Here is a 16,827-nt window from a genome sequence, read left to right as displayed (position 1 = left end):
AAAAAAAAAAAAAAAAAAGGAAAAGGCACAGGCTCAGGCAGAAAAAAACACATCCCTGTTTTTGCAATATGAAATTATATATACACATATATGTACATATTTTTACAAATGTATATGGAATCCTATATGTGTGTGTATGTGTGTGCATGTGTATGTGCGTGTGTGTGTGTGTGTGTGTGTGTGTGTGAGTGTGTTTGTTATTTTGTTTTCTTGGCAGAATATCTCCATATTAGATGTCGGGGGATTGTCTCAGATAAACCCATCCTGCTCTAGCAACCTCCCCTTTGTTAAGTTCAAGATCTAGAGCATAAAGAAAGCAAAGGGAATCTCCCTCTGCAGTTCCATGAAAGTCGACGGACAGTCCCTGTGAACACTGGATGTACCTCTGAAAATGACATTTATCGCGTTATTGGCCCAGTCACTAACCCCCCAGACTCTGACCTCCTCAAAGATGGGAATCAACTTTATCTTACTCACTGACTGTCTCCGGCACAGTCTCAGCCACACGTGAGCACGTACATGAAACACGCGACTCCCGAGGCGTGTTGTCCTCTGAGCGTGTTCTTTTCTGGCCTCTGTAACTTCAGCCACATTAGCCAAATCTTGATCTCTACAGGTTAGCCTGGTGGTTCTGCGCCCTCCCCTACAGCATTCTTATCTTCGCCTATGACGAAATCAGGAAACTCATCATCCGTCAACGGCCTGGAGGTGAGGCTCCCCAGCCCTGTTCTAAAGGAGGGGGTCACCATCCCCTAATAAGCTCTCCCATCAGGCCTGGCTTCTCAGGACTCAATGGCATCCCCCCATGTCACTTTACTATGCCTGGAGCCCAGCCCTCTTGTCCCTGACTCCACCACCCTGTTCATGTTCCAGACCACAGGCCCCCAACCTTCTCCTTGTTTCCCTTCTGCCAGGCTCCCCTGCTGCCTTCTCGCAGTTCACCCTGATCTCTCCTCCTCCGCAGGCTGGCTGGAGAGGGAGACATACTACTAAACTCAGAAGAAGACGACTTCACATGAGGAGGCGTGTCTTGAAGCCCAAACTATGAGTTTGACACAATATCTGAGCGAGCCTACGAGTTGGGGGCTGAAGACACTGGGACAAATTACCCTGGATGAGAGAGAGAGCAATCCTAGGCTGGACTGAGGGCATTGTGGGGTGGGTTAGGGGAATCCCAGCCTGCACCTGGCTGGAGCCCAGCAGGGAGGGACATAGTCCTATAGAATCCAGGAGCCAGTCTAGAGAGTAAATGTTTAGAACAGCTCTCACCAAACTGAATGTGTTCCATCTGATTTTTGGGGAGTGGGAATCCCTACATCTTCATGGTAACAGGGAAGGATAGTCTGTAAGCAACCTAAGTTGAGGTGGAAGGGGATCCCTAGGGGCTGGCTCAGTTGGTGGAGTACCTGCCTCACATGCACAAGGCCCTGTGTTCAATCCCCAGCATCACAAAAAGAAAGAAAAAGAAAATGGCAGAATCAAGCATCCTTGCCCCTTGAGGGCTGTTAAGCACCCCCCTTTTAGAATTGGAGATTGAACCCCGGGACTTGAGCATTGGTAAGCCCTCTATCACTGCATCCCCAATCCATATCCCCCATCTTAACTCTCTGTCCCCTGGAGAGCAAGGGACTAGTAACTGCCCCCAAAAGTTTAGCTGTGATCAGAGACTGGAAGAGGGAGGGTGAGAGGTGATCAGCTGAACTGCACTCTATAAAGGGGGCCACGGAATGCACACATACCCCCAGGCCCACGGCTGGTGAGGCCACTCATTTAGTTTCTGCCTTGGATTTCCTCAAACTACAGACCATAGAATTGTAGCACTAGAAGAGTCTCAGCGGGGTGCAGTGACTTGCACCTGGAATCCCAGCAAATCGGGAGGCTGAGACAGGAAGATCGCACGTTCATGGCCAGCCTGGGCAACTTTGAGGTCCTGTCTCAAAATAGAAAAGGACTGTGGCTATAACTCAATGGTAGAGTGCCCCTGGGTTCAACCCCCTAGTACTTACTGAGAGGAAAAAAAATAAAATAAAGGGTTGGGTCCGCCCAGAAGTACACAGAGCAAGACAGAAATGCTAAGAAAAGCTGGGGGGAACTATCAGCTGTTACCAGAAACAAAACACATGTAATAAGTAACTGCATTCTAGGCCTGGCACTGGGACAAAGGCTACACACACACCATCAATTAATTCAAGCAAATGTAGTCCTACCACACCATTCCGTAGCTGAGGAAACCCAGGTCTGTCTGATTCTAGAAGTTGTGCCTTTAACAACTCTTCAGCCTAGTCTTATAGTAAGGGCTGGGCCGAAACAGAAAAACAAAACATTAACAAAATAGGAGGGTGAAGGAGGAGAGGTCGTGGGTGGATCTGGAGGATGAGGGACCATGGGCTGGCAAAGAGCAGGCAATCCCAGGGGACAGGGGTAGCCCACCTCCCTTCCCCTCCACCAGCCCCTCCTCAGGCTCTCTCTTCCAATACAAGGGTTCCTAGGGACAGGGCTGTGTCCGTCTGGGGTCCTTCCCTGGCTGCTGACATGGCTGAACTAGACTCTGGAAGATGGGAGGACCAGGAGGTATGTGTGTGAGCTGGGGAGGGGGAGTGCAGAGGGGCTGGCTCCTCGGGTTTCAGTAGCAGGAGCTTTGGGTGTCTGGTGGGTTAAAAATACAGAGGCCCCAACTCAGGGTCATTTGATACCAGAGGCTGAGGCGTGATAAGTCCAAAGAGCCTGGAGGCAAGGGGCCTAGAGGGAAGGGGACTGAGGAGAAAATAGAGAGCCCAGCATCAGAGAGAGAGCCGGGGTGGCGGGTACAGGAGCCGGAAAGAGTAAGGGTAGAACTAGAGCCAAAAAGGGCAACCCCTAGGGAGCAGTGACTGCAGGAGAGGATGAGGAGAAGGAGCAGGCCAGGGTCACCTCATAGTCCTGTCTCACGCCCTTTTTGGGAGGAGGGGTGTGTGCAAAAGGTCCCATTGATCATGGAATAAGTCTAATGTCCCATTGTCTCTGTTCAAATGTTTCCCTCTCCCCAGAATGCTGCAGAAGTAAGAGATCGAGGCCGGTCATCATCTGGGTCATCTACTTCTGGGCAGGCCTGCCCATTGCTCCCCACCATCTTGGCTAGGGTTCTTGGCTCTAGCACGTCAGTTGCTCTCCTGGGAGAGCAGGAGGTGGAATTCTGAGATCTCCTCAGCTGTAATGTGCCATGCTTGAGCTAGATTTGGCCTCTCCTGCTACTGTGACAGCTGTTCCTATTGGACTCGGTCCTGCCATGCTCTTGAGATTTTCTGTGGCCTTCCTCACTTTGCTATGTAAGGTCTGCCCCATGGCAGTGGGCAAAAATTATCCTGCTAATACAATTCCATGCCCTCGCCTAAATGCAAAATAAACGTGGTACTTCCAAAATGAGAGACACCTTGGGAGTGGGGTAGGGTCATCTGACTTTGATCTGGTCTCTGCATGGTCTCCCTCATGCCTCAGTTTACCTGTGCGTGATAACAGCCTTGGGGAGCTATGGAAATGATCCTTCTAGGGACCCAGAGCTGAACTCAGTTACTCTGTTTTCACTTCCAAGCTGGAATCCAGACTTGACAGCCCTTTCTCCCCAAGCTGCTTTAGGTCTCAGGTGCACAGGATCAACTGACAGGGCCCGCCTCTTCAGGTTTTCCTCCTGTTAATTTTTTTTTTCTCCAGTGTTTATGCCTGATCCTGTCTTTGTCTTGCCAACGACATAGGAATAAACCGTAGCTATTAGCTGTCTTTAGAATCATTCAGCCTGGGGAATCCTCCCTTCCTACTGTGCCCTAGAAAACCGGTCCCCTAGGCTCAGGGCAGAGAGTGCACACGGGAGGTGGCAGCCAAATGACATTCCCCTCCTCTTGGTGGGCCATCTGGGTAAAGAAACCCCAAATCTGCATCCTGCGGGATGGGATCTGGGCCAGCCCTGTCCTTCCCCTGCATTCCCCAGTCAGGAATGTTGAGTGAAGCATAGGAAACTGGCTGGAGCTAAGCCAGGTCGCCAGTCTTGGACTCCACTCCATCTTTTATTCAGAGAATGATCTCATCCTTGGTCCTGATTCTTTAAAGGGAACGGCAGGGGGTCTCTTGCCTGCATCCCAGACTGTGTTTTATTGCCCCCTCCCCCGCTCTCTTTCACAGGATCAAAGAAACAGACTTCACCCCTAGAAGATTCCCAGATTTTAGGGTGTGGAAGCAGTCCTACACTTGTCTCTTTGGTCCTCTACTATCAGTTTAGCCTCTGCCCCAGAACACACCTGCATTTCCTTCTGTTACCCTCACCCTACCCTGGGTGATCCCTAGTTACCCCCTGCCTCCCCTCCTCCAGTCTCAGCTTCACTTACCTCCGACTCATCTGGTCTTATTTTTAGATCACTGTCTCTCCCTTCTCCTTTCTTAATATGGTGATGAGCTCTTAGGGCCTGCATGGGGACAGGGGCTGAGGAGCCCTGGACATGGGGGAGGGGGGGAAGGAGAGACTGGGAGCTTGGGGGAGAGGTGTAGGATGTGGGAGGATTCCGGCCCGCATGGAGTTGTCCTAGCCTGGGAAGGTTATCTGTCTCTCCTGCCAACCACGGAGACATATTTAGACAGGACCAGGTGGGGACCGAGGGGTGCCAATTTCAGGGGGCAGCTCCGGTTCCCTCCCCGCCCCCTGCTCTTATTCCTCCTCCTGACCCTTTTTCTCTTGGCTCTTTGGGCAGTTTCTCCAGGACCCGGCAGTGTCCGCTGCTCTGGGCCACTCCCTACCCCACCCCCACGTAGAGCCCCTAACTCAGGATTTGGTACCTAGGGGGCCTTCCCTGTCCCCAGCTAACCTCCTCTGGATCAGGAGAAGCAGCCCAGATCCCTCTACCTCCAGGAGTACTACAGACAGGATGGGGGCCAGGATGGAGCCAGGTCTGAGACAGGCACTGCTGTTACTGTTGGTGCTGGGGACTCCCAAGTCAGGGGTCCAAGGGGAGGAAGGGCTGGACTTTCCTGAGTACGATGGTGTGGACCGTGTGATCAATGTCAACGCAAAGAACTACAAGAATGTGTTCAAGAAGTACGAGGTGCTGGCACTCCTTTACCACGAACCCCCTGAGGATGACAAGGCCTCACAAAGACAATTTGAGATGGAGGAGCTGATCCTAGAGGTGAGTGGGAGACTGCAGGCCTGTGGCGCATGCCCAGCCCCTCTCTGCAAGTCCTATGACACAACCCCAGGGAGATCTTTTGAGGGGTGGGATCTGGGGGGGGTGGGGGCAGTGTAGGAGGACCTTTTGTCTTGACCAACAGGATACAACTGGCCTGTGGCCTTAGCCAAATGATAAATAGACTCAGCAACCCAAAAGTACTACCACAGTTAGATAACTGCAGAAGAGACGCTGCGGGGTGATTGCCCCCCAAGTTGTAGGAGGCTGGTGAATCTAGGTTTGGCTCAGAAGGAGGGTGAAAAGGGGAAAGGGAGGTATTTGGGGGCAAGGGAAGAACTAGGACGTAGTACTATGTATTGCACCCCCAGCACACCAATATACTCTCCTAACCAGAACATGCTCCCTCTTCATACATTTAGGGGCTGCATTCCAATGGGATCCAAAATGAGCATAAGTTTAAATGCTATTGGAGCTGGGTTTGTGGCTCAGCGGTAGAGCGCTCGCCTCACATGTGTAAGACCCTGGGTTCAATCCTCAGCCCCACATAGAAATAAATGAGTGAAGTAAAGGCATTGTGTCCAACTAAAAATAAAAAAAAATATTTTTTTAAAAAAATTAAATGCTACTGATATCATATTCACCTGTCACTTAAAGATAAATGTTTCAATATCTCCTAAAGACCACCATGCCTCCCATTGGTCTCCCAGCCCCCTCTTTCTTCCTCCCTGACCCCTAGTTCCCTATCTGGCTCTATTAGATCAAGCTGGATATCTTCAATGGAAAATTCTATAGTTGAAGGAGGCTTCAGAATATCTTCTCTTTGTAGAATGAGATTCCTCACCCCCAATCTGACTTCAGATCCAAAGCAGAGATGACTACTCTAAAATGAAAATGGAAAATAACAAGAAGAAGAAACCCTAGAATTGGAGATGTGGTGGCACATACCCCTCTAGGAGCTGGAATGTATTTGAGTTTCCTTGTCCAAGTTTCCTCAGCCCCTTCTCTGGTCTGGCAGTGCAGATGGGCCCCGGGTTGACCAGAGCATAAAGCATTTCAGGGTGAGACATTGAGACCACAGGCTCTCATTTCTGTTTGCCTCTGCTGAATGCCAGAGCACCCCCCACCCTCTGATTAATGAGGCAAGTATTTTTATCCTAAGCGCTCAGTATCCCTGGCCATCCACCTGCCATCTGCCTCCTTTCCCTGTCCCCCTAAAAATCACAGTGGTGCCTGAATGTTGGGTGGGGTAAAGCTGCATTCTGTGCCCACAGAAGAGTGAATCAGGATTGAGTGTTGAGCTGGTAGGCTTCTGGGGGCAGGGACTGTCCACAGTCTAAGGACTGGCCAAAGTTCAGTGTGAAAGAAACTGTCTAGTCTCTGCCAGTCTCTCGTCAATTGGTGACCTCTACTCTCAACTCCCTGGCCTTCCCCACTCCTCAGCAACATGACCAGACCCTCTACACCCACCAGCAAAAATTCTTGTGTTGGTAGTTACTTGGAAGGATCTCAGGATTCTAACATTATCCCCATGCTGAGTTTCACCTTTGACTGGAACAGAGTACAGGAGAAAAGGGTCCCTCAGTCACTCGAAAGCCAGATTCCCCAGCATTCCTCAGGAACTGTATATTGTCAAGCTTAGTGCTTTCAAGTTCAACATAGCAAGCATACTACAATTGAGCAATAAATACTCATAAACTTAAAGTTGAACTAAATGCAGAAATGGTGAAGTTGTAGGGAATTTGGGGATATTCTGGATCTTAGCATAAGGCCAAGGTCAACTCTTAGAGTTCCTGTACCCATGGGGCGGGGAGAAGAGGTAATAAGAATTCCAGGAGCCAGGTGTAGTGGCTCAGGCCTGTAATCCCAGCAGCTCAGGAGGCTGAGGCAGGAGGATCGCAAGTTCAAAGCCGGCCTCAGCAACTTAGCGAGACTCTAAGCTGGAGATGTGGTTCAGTGGATAACCCTTGGGTTGAATCCCCAGGACTGCAGGGGGGAAAAAAATTCCAAGGACTAATTTTAACTCTAACCCCTCCCTCTAGTTAGCAGCCCAAGTCCTAGAAGACAAGGGTGTTGGCTTCGGGCTGGTGGACTCTGAGAAGGACGCAGCCGTGGCCAAGAAACTAGGTAAAGGAAGGGAGGGAGGAGCAAGAAGGGGAAGCAGCCTGTGGGATGGGGAGGCCTAGGTTGGAGGACTTGGGGATAGCCCTGGGCTCTGAGGGGCTGGAGAACTCTTTACTTGTGTTGGTGGGTCCCAGCCTGTTCCTTATAGAGACTCTGTACTCATATCCCAGCATGAGGTGGGGTGGCTTTCTATTTCCCTAGACACAGGGCCAGGTTCTGGAGAGAAAGGGGAAGCCAGGAATCCAGGCAAGGCTGGGGAAACCATGCAATCTCCTCTTCCAACCCCTCCCGTTCCAGAACCTTAGCTGGGTGTTATAGTGCCCAGCCACCAGGGGGCAGCACACATTCGAGACCAGACTCCGGATGTGGGTGGGGGAGGGTTGGTTAGTAATAATGAAGTCATCTGGTCAGTAATAGCAATGTTAAAGGGCAGGACACAGAATTAGCCACCGGAGTTCTCAGAGGAGATAGCAGGACTGCACCACAATGCTGCTAGAATCTATATCTCCCTGTTGCCTCCCCTTACACCCTAGCTGATCCCCTCATCTTCTCCCTGGAGATCCCCTGGGGCCAGGCTAGCCTCCTGGCTCAAGCCAGGATTGTGGACACCAGGGATGTAGGGATAAGGGACAGTGGAAGTGGGTGGGACAGAGAAAGGGAGAGGTGGAAAATGTGGTGTCCAATGGGATGGTGGAGTGGGCTGTGACCCGGGTTCTGGACTCAGGAATCCGTGGGAAGACCGGGGTCATGGCTCACCTTCCATTCACTCCCTAGGACTCGTTGAAGAGGACAGCGTTTATGTGTTCAAGGGAGACGAAGTCATTGAGTATGATGGCGAGTTTTCAGCTGACACCCTGGTGGAGTTTCTGCTTGATGTGAGGACTCCCCTGGACTGGATCACCTTGCTTAAAGACTCCACTGCCCCATGATCCTTGCTAACCCCAACTTTACCCCCCCCACCCTACACATACCACATAACACACATGACATATGTATACCACATACACCAGACACAACACAACACACAACATACAGCACATGCCACACAACACAAACACATGCACACCACATGACACATATCACACACATATCATGCAACACACATCATGCATACCACATACACCAAACACAGATCACACGTTATCCACCAGATATAAAACATGTGTATCACATCACATATGTACACCACACATCGCACATCACATATGTCTACCATACACACCAGACACAACACAACACACAACATACAGCACACATAACAGAACACAACACACACAATGCAACACATACAATACATATGGCACACTATGCACATACCACACAACACATTTCATGCATACATACATACACACACCAAACACACATCACACATGTCACATACCAGACATAATACACATCACACATGTATACCACACACCCCATAGGACACACAACACACATCACATATACACACCATACACACCAGACACACAACACACAGACCATACAACACAGCACAAGACACACAAGGTCATACACCAAACACGCAACACAACATGCACAACATACCACACATGCATCTAACATGACACACACCACACACAGGTATACCACAAACACACCACACAACATATACCCATCATATATGTATATCACACACAAAACACACAAATCACATCACACAGTGCACAACACACAACATACAGCATGTAACACAGTTCATACACTGCACACCCACGTACACTCTGTCAACTTCTCGTCCCTCCTTCACGTCCCCACCTTCTCCCTCCATCCCTCTCTGGTCACTGAGGACAGAAACACTGTCCCCGCTCTTCCAGGTCCTGGAGGACCCTGTGGAGTTGATCGAGGGTGAACGGGAGCTGCAGGCATTTGAAAATATCGAGGACGAGATCAAACTCATTGGCTACTTCAAGAACAAAGACTCAGAGCGTGGGTAACCCCCACACTCCTGCTCCCCTCCCTGGCCCCCGTCTCACCTGTCAATCGGCCTCCCACTTCCTCCGCCTTCCTGGCATCTTGGCCTCCTAATTCCCTGCCCTGATCTTCCTCCTGCATGGTGGGCTCCAACCCCTGCTCTCACCTCCCTGGCAGGGTTTCAGACAGGCCCCTGCAGCACCCTGACTAAGCCCTCTGTGCTCTACCCCCTCTCCGAGGACTAGAGGGGGTGGGTCTCGGAGTGAACCCTCCTACCAGCGAAGAACTGGGGAGAAGCCCTGGCGGCCTCTGATTCCAGACTGACTCTACCTTCCCTCCTCAGATTACAAAGCCTACGAGGACGCGGCCGAAGAGTTTCATCCCTACATCCCCTTCTTTGCCACCTTCGACAGCAAGGTTCTCCTCCTCGCGGCCACATTGGGTCTCCCTCCACCCTTACGCTGCCCCCCAGCCTCCTCTCCCAGTCCTGAGGGGACCTGGTCCCATCCTACATGCTGGCACACCCCACCCCAAATCCAGCTCCTCTTTTCCCTAGAGATTTTAGAGATGAAGGGAAGAGGGCTTTAGATTATCTAACCCACCCTTCTCCTGTCAAACTGAAGACCAGAGAAGTTAAGACTCTTGCCCAGAAAAAAAAAAAAGACTCTTGTCCAGTGTCACAGTGGCAGTGACAAAGTCCCAGGTTCTCTAACTCTCTAATGTTTGTCCCCCCATAATACTGCTTCTCACTGTGACCCTGCATCACCTGCTCTATCTATTCCCCTTGCATCTGCTCCCGAAAGGTGGCAAAAAAGTTGACCCTGAAGCTGAATGAGATCGATTTCTATGAGGCCTTCATGGAAGAGCCTGTGACTATCCCAGACAAACCCAATAGCGAAGAGGAGATTGTCAACTTTGTGGAGGAGCACAGGAGGTGAGGACCGGTGCTCCCTCTAAGCAGGGTAGGGTCCTCTGAGGCTAGAGCCCCAGTCTATGAGACGGGCTGGGGAACCCCAGTTAACTGGCAAGCTGGTCTCCCCTGGATGAACACACTTCTGAGCATTGGTTGCTCACTGATAGATACACTGGTAATTTTGCACTGTGTGTGTGTGTGGTGCATTGGGGATTGAACCCAGAGGCCCTCCTTACTGAGCTATATTCCCTGACCCCTTTTATAGAGACAGGGTCTCACTGTGTTGCCCAGCCTGGCCTCAAATTTGTGATCCTTCTGCCTCAGCCTCCCAAATTGCTGGGATTGTAGGAGTGCACCACCACACCCAGCTCCTACAATATTTTGCAACCCAATAGTTGCATCCTACACAGACAAGGGCCTCTGTAAATGTGTACAGTTCATTGTGATGTAATTCATTGATTGTGATTTAAATAATCTCTGTCAATAAGTGAATGCTGAGTGCCTGTGTGTGGTCAGGCTTGAAAATGCAAGGTATCTTCTGTAGCTATTGTTATATTTAAGTCCTTTTTCAACCTCAGTGACAGGGAGTATGTGTCAAAACTGGGATTTTACCCTGATCTGTACCATGTCCTTTTGTGTGTGTGTGTGTGGGGGGGTGTGCGTAGCAGGGTGGGGGGGATGTTACTGAGGATGGAACCCCCAGGGGCACTTTACCATTGAGCTACTACCCAGTCCTTTTTATTTTTTATTTTGAGACAGGGTCTTGCTAAGTTGCTTAGGCCCTCACTAACTTTCTGCTGGTCTCAAACTTGGAATTTTCCTGCCTCAGCCTCCTGGGGTGCTGTGATTACAGGCACATGCCTCCCCAGCTAGCTGTCCCAAGTCTTTGCTCATTTAATTCTCCAGGGAGATGAAGGAAGTGGGAGGTGGGGGAAGGGTTTAGCCCTCCAGGGGATATTTGGCAATATCTGCAGGCAGATTTGGTGCTGGGTGTGTTACTGGTATTTCCTGGTTAGAAGCCAGGGATACTGTTTAACATCTTATAGTGCACAAGGCAGCCACCAACAACAGAAAATGACCCAGGACCTGCCTGGTACAATGGCACACACCTCTAATCCCGGTAACTCAGGAGGCTGAGGCAGAAGGATCACAAGTAGCAGGCCAGCTTGGGCAACTTAGCAAGACCCTGTCTCAAAATAAAAACTAAAAAGGGCTGAGGATGTGGCTCAGTGGTCGTGCGCCCTTGGGTTCAATCTCCGGGAATGAAAGAGAGAGAGAAGGAGAGAGAGAGAAAAAAAGAAAACAAAAATCACCAGGCCCTAAAACCTAAGTCAGAAGGACTGAGGTTGGGAAATGCTGCCCTATACTCACACGTAATTCTCTTCCGTCACAGTACTCCACAACTGAAAATACCCACTCATCAGTATAAATACTACTTACTCTTTCCCACTGGAGACGGCCCCCTTCATCAGAGCAGGAACATGTCTGTCTGGGTCGACTCTACCAAGCACCTAGCTCAGGGCTTGGAACATAACACACCCTCAATTTGACTGAATGAGTAAATGAGCGAATAAATGAATGAATGAATTCCCTGATATTCAGTTCTTACCTTTCTCCAAAGGTCTCTCTTCAGTCCCCTTGACACCCCTTCCCCCATCGCTTTAACCCCGCAGTGATCTGGGCCTGTTGCCCAGGGCTTAGGCTGTGCCAGATGGCTTTGTTCTGGACTTCATGCTGTCTGTGCCCTGGGCCTGACCCACAGGCAGCCTCTGCTATTGGAGACCCTCCGGGTCCTTCTCACCCACTGAGTAGCACCTCTCTGTCTGTCTCTTCTAGATCAACCCTTCGGAAACTGAAGCCTGAGAGTATGTATGAGACCTGGGTGAGTGTCCCTGGCTAGGACCAGGTTCTGGGAGGGGGGAGCAGGGGAGGCTGAAGATGCAAGTCCTAGGACAGTGCTCCAGCAAGGGGTGGTAGTGGTTCTGTTTTGAAGACCATGGTAGGAATCAGGAGACATACATTAAGTGGATAAAGATGACAAGGGCAGAGACCCAAGGGGTTACAAGAGGAGGAGGTGTGGGGGTTCTGGAACCAAAACGGACAGTGTCACTTGGAAAAGAGTCACTATTACAAGAATGTGTGGGTCCAGTGCCTGTAATCCCAGTGACTTGGGAGGCTAAGGCAGGAGGATTGCAAGTTCGAGGCCAGCCTGAGTGACTTTGAGAGCCTGTCTCAAAATAAATAGAAAGGGCTGGGGATGTGGCTCAGCTAGCGTTGGGTCCATGCGATCCAGGCTCAAGGAACATCTGGAGTCTGTCTGGGCTCTCCAACCTTACAGAGTACAGTAAGATCTCCACTCTGTCCCGTCCCCCCTCCCATCCCCAACAGGAGGATGACCTGGATGGAATCCACATTGTGGCCTTTGCAGAGGAAGCTGATCCTGGTGAGGGAGAAACACTGGGATTGACCTGGGGGCAGGCAGGGGGTGGCAAGTTGCTTGTAGGAGCACAGGCCTCATGTGGGAGGCATTCCAGAGAGCTTGCAAGCAGCCTGGGGCTAGACATGTGGAGTTGTGGTAGGTGGGGAAACAGATCTGGATTCCCGTTTCCTGTATCTCTTTTCTCTCTGTCCCATCTCACTCATTTCATTTCTGTTCCTTTCAAGATGGCTACGAGTTCTTAGAGACTCTCAAGTCTGTGGCCCAAGATAATACTGACAACCCTGATCTTAGCATCATCTGGATTGACCCTGATGACTTCCCTCTGGTAAAGGGCCCTGCTCAGCCACTGCTACCCTAACATGGGACCTTGCATTGTGGCACATTCTGAGTGGGGGCTTTGTTTCAGAAATCCCATTACCATCTCCCAGTTGGGGGGCTTGGGAGGTTGCCCCTATTGTATTGTATGTTCAAGGGTGATGTGGGCAAGGGAAGAGGAGGACCCAAAGTAATGTCAGGGGACATAACACAATTCCCAGAGCAGAGGCTACACAGGTAGCACTCATGAGGAGACTGACTCCCAGAAAGGCAGAGTTCTCACAAGCAGCTGGGCACCATAACCCTGGACATGAGTGTACACGCTCAATCAGAGAATCATAGCAGAGATTCCACGACTCTCCGGGTGGTTTTATCCTCAGTAGAATCTCCAGCAACTAGCACTCACAGTTGGATAAATAACTGAATGAAGAAACAGAAATGTAGCAACATCCGTGATTGCCAAGTATTACTACTTTAAACTGGGCATGGCGGCGCATGCCTGTAATCCCAGCAACTCTGGAGGCCAAGGCAGGAGGATCCCAACTTCTAGGCCAGTCTCAGCAAGACTTTGTCTCAAAATATAAAAGGGACTGGGGATGTGGCTCAGTGGTAGAAGGCCCCTGGATTCAATCCCCAGTATTGAAAAAACAAAATAAAACAAACAGCAGCTACAACAAAACTACCTTAGTGTAGATATGCAGGAACTGAGAGCTAGAGAGAAGTGATTTGCCTGAAGTCAGAAGGTCAATCAGAGCAGATCCAGGATCAGAACAGGGGTTTCCAATCAACTTTTCATCGCAAAGAAGGGGCTGGAGTGCCCAGCCGACCCTCCTGATACTTTCCCTTTGGAATTTCCACTTTCTCTGCTTAGCTCTGCCCACTGCTTTCAGGCCCTATTGCTGGACCTTGTCCCCCATCCATTGACAGTTAATTCGATCCCCTCTCCTTATCCCTGGGCTGACCCTCACACTCACCCTCCTGGAGTCCTGGATCCCACTAAGCTGCCCTATTTGGATCTCTCCACAGCTGGTGCCGTACTGGGAGAAGACATTTGACATCGACTTGTCAGCCCCACAAATAGGAGTCGTCAATGTCACTGATGTGAGTTTCCTTTCCTCATCCCTGGTTGACCCCCAGCTCTTCTCCTCTCCTCTCCTCTGCTAGCTAGAAATTGAGCCCTTCCCAGAAGAAGCAGATCTGCCCAGTCGGATGGCTAGATGGAGGGGGAGATTCAGGATCAGAACATGCCCCTGTCCTCACCATTGGAATCAGTTGCTCATCCCTCAAAGCCCAGTTCACATGCTTTCTTCTCCATGAGGTCTTTCATTTGGAATCATTCCCTCCATGGCACTGTTGGAGCTTACCTAGATTGAGAACATGATTTTTTTTTTTTTAATACTGGGGATTGAAACCCAGGGGTGCTTTACCACTGAGCTTTATCCTTAGCCTCCCCGCCACCCGCCTTTTTAAAAATTTTTTGGTACTGGGAATTGAACCCAGGGGTGCTTTACAAATATTAAGCTATATCTTCAGCCCTTCTTATTTTGAGACAGGGTCTCACTAAGTTGCTGAGGCTGTCCTCAAACTTGTGATCTTGCCTCAGCTTCCCGAGTCACTAGGATTACAAGTGTGTACCACAGGGCCCAGTGAAAAACAAGACTTTTAAATGGCTATTTATGTATCCTGCCTGTCTCTTTCAGTAGACTTTAAGTTCTGTGGGCAGAAATATTCTCATATGCATGTACTAGATACTTCAAAATTTATTGAGTTGAACTGAGTAAACCATAATCTTTGCTTTCACAGAATTAATCTAACCGGGTAGGCAAGCATTCTGTTAGTAATGAGGTTGGATGTAATGAACTTCATAATAAAGATAGAACTAAAATGTTAGGAAGGCAAAGAGAAAGTAAAGGGATTTCTGCTTGAGAATCAGAGAGCAGTTTAGTGAGAGTAGCATTAAAATGGAGGTTGTAGGACTGGGGGTGTAGCTCAGTTGGTACAGTGCTTGCCTCACATGCACAAGACCCTGGGTTCCATCCCCAGCACCACAAAACAAAACAAAACAAGTGAAGATTGTAAAATGGGTGCGGTGGCACATGCCTGTAATCCCAGCGGCCAGGAGGCTGAGGCAGGAGGAGCACGAGTTCAAAGCCAGCCTCAGCAAAAGCGAGGTGCTAAGCAACTCAGTGAGACCCTGTCTCTAAGAAAAAAATACAAAATAGGGCTAGGGATGTATCAGTGGTCGAATGCCCCTGAGTTTAATCCCCAGTACCAAAAAAAAAAAAAAAAAAAGTGTGTGGGGGGGATTGCATGATGTAAAGGATTTCAATAAGTGATGGTGAAGGGAAGTCATCTATAAAATGAGGAAAAAGTAAGCTCAAAAGGTCAAAGGTAGAACAATGAATACCAGGTTTGGGAACAGGCAAGACTTTATTATGATTTTAGCATTTAGTGATCACTGAAGGCGGTATTGAAAAAGCAGGAAAAACTCTGAATATCTCAGTACAGTGGCAGGTGCCTGTAATCCCAGTGACTTAAGGCTGAGGCAGGAGGATCACAAGTTCAAGTCCAGCCTGGGCAATTTAGTAAGACCCTTTCTCAAAAAAAAGAAAGAAAGAAAGAAAATAAAAGAAAAATGGTTGGAGACTAGCTCAGTAGTCAAGTGCCCCTGAGTTCAATTCCTATTACTGGAGGAAAAAAAAAAAAAAACTTGAATGCTGAAGAGTTGCTAGTTGATTTCATTGGCCATGAAAAGCTGCAGTGGTTTTGTGGCAAGGACAGGATAGAGAGGTCTGGTTTTGGAAGCTCAGTATAACAAGAACATGGGAGGTGGACTGCAGGCAGTTCTTCTGCCAATCCAGCTTGTTTTTCCACTCCCCCTCTTGGCTCTTCTAACCTACACGTTCACCTGGACAGTTCCCCTGGCCACTGAAAGATGAAAGGAAGGGACCGAGGCTGTAAGAAGGATGTTCAGTGCCTGGTGAGTGGGAGGACAAGTTCAAAGACCTGGGCCCAGCTTAGCTTCCATCCCCCACCTGTGCCATGTCCTAGGCGGATAGCATATGGATGGAGATGGACGATGAGGAGGACCTGCCTTCCGCTGAGGAGCTGGAAGACTGGCTAGAGGACGTGCTGGAGGGTGAGATCAATACAGAGGATGACGATGACGACGACGACGATGATGATGACGATGATGATGACTAGTTGCTATGGCAACCATCTCCCAGCCCCACCTTGCTCTTCATGTACCCTCCTGTCTTCCCTGTCCTTCCCCGAGTTCCTCCAGGGACACTAACTAGGTCATCCTACCATAGGGTTAGCTGGGCTTTAAATATTGGGTGCTAAGCTCTATCCCCCTCAACCAATGAGGAAAGCAGCTATTGAACACCAGCCCACCTCTCTCATCTGACTTGTTTCTTATCCTACAACGCATCCGAATTTTATTGTTTCTTCCAATACTCTCCATTTTCTTGCTTGGGGTTCTCCCCTTGCCTTATCTCTCCCGTTCCTCCCATCTATGCACAATCTTCTTCCCCAACCCTCTCCCTTATCCTGTATCCTTCTGACTGTCCTGTCCCTGGCCAGGAGGAAGGGAGGGTACTCTGTTTGGGGCTGTATCTCAGCGGTTTCCTGTTAATGTATTCAGGTCAAATACAAGGACTTAATAAAAGAGATCTGGGGCAGCACAAGCAAGTGTTGAAGTCTCACCCCTGCGGCAGGATGGGAGATTGAGGTGTGGATGCCTTGTGAGGAATGATGGGAGGGGTTGGGGCTCCCTCCAGGCAGTTATCCCAGAGAAGCTTGGATTATTTATCAGCTTCAAGTCAACAAGCCTTTTCTGAACACATGGTGTTTGTCCAGGGCTGTTGTTGGGCTCTGGGAGAACAGAGAGTGCCAGGCCTGTCCCTACTCTAGAGCTGATTAGCCTCCCCAAGAAGTAAGACAAGCACACTAAACAATTGGAAAAAAAACAC

General features: G+C 49.7%; 2 protein-coding genes and 1 long non-coding RNA gene across 7 annotated transcripts in view; 2 read left to right on the top strand and 1 right to left on the bottom strand.

The window, feature by feature from the left end:
- Positions 1-3,399, top strand: part of Atp1a4 (ATPase Na+/K+ transporting subunit alpha 4) — a 29,721-nt gene extending 26,322 nt beyond the window's left edge. For 3 of the 4 annotated variants that reach the window (XM_015491651.2, XM_048810184.1, XM_048810183.1), the window contains 2 exons: positions 617-708; positions 965-3,399. In XM_015491651.2, coding sequence (XP_015347137.2) covers positions 617-708; positions 965-993 — 121 coding nt within the window. In that variant the 3' untranslated portion in view covers positions 994-3,399. The remainder of the gene's footprint in view (positions 1-616; positions 709-964) is intronic. The other variant, XR_007350111.1, reaches the window with a different exon arrangement.
- The window catches only part of LOC125618709, a 30,284-nt gene that overhangs the window by 7,114 nt on the left and 6,343 nt on the right, over positions 1-16,827 (bottom strand). The window contains exons 1-2 of one of the 2 annotated variants that reach the window (XR_007350115.1): positions 4,356-4,559; positions 478-664 (exon numbers count right to left, since the gene is read on the bottom strand). This is a non-coding gene — a long non-coding RNA (uncharacterized LOC125618709). Of the gene's footprint in view, positions 1-477; positions 665-4,355; positions 4,560-16,827 lie in introns of those variants that run through there. The other variant, XR_007350116.1, reaches the window with a different exon arrangement.
- On the top strand, positions 4,475-16,542 carry Casq1 (calsequestrin 1). Its single transcript, XM_015492012.2, has 11 exons — positions 4,475-5,150; positions 7,190-7,274; positions 8,046-8,146; positions 9,089-9,200; positions 9,529-9,602; positions 9,989-10,119; positions 11,935-11,980; positions 12,487-12,541; positions 12,763-12,863; positions 13,880-13,954; positions 15,905-16,542. Exons 1-11 carry the CDS (start codon positions 4,890-4,892, stop codon positions 16,055-16,057), a joined length of 1,194 nt encoding a protein of 397 aa, XP_015347498.1. The 5' UTR covers positions 4,475-4,889; the 3' UTR covers positions 16,058-16,542.

This window comes from Marmota marmota, unplaced genomic scaffold (genome assembly GCF_001458135.2).
Source record: "Marmota marmota marmota unplaced genomic scaffold, marMar, whole genome shotgun sequence".
In the NCBI taxonomy this organism is placed as follows: domain Eukaryota; kingdom Metazoa; phylum Chordata; class Mammalia; order Rodentia; family Sciuridae; genus Marmota; species Marmota marmota.
This window is presented reverse-complemented; position numbering and strand designations above follow the sequence as displayed.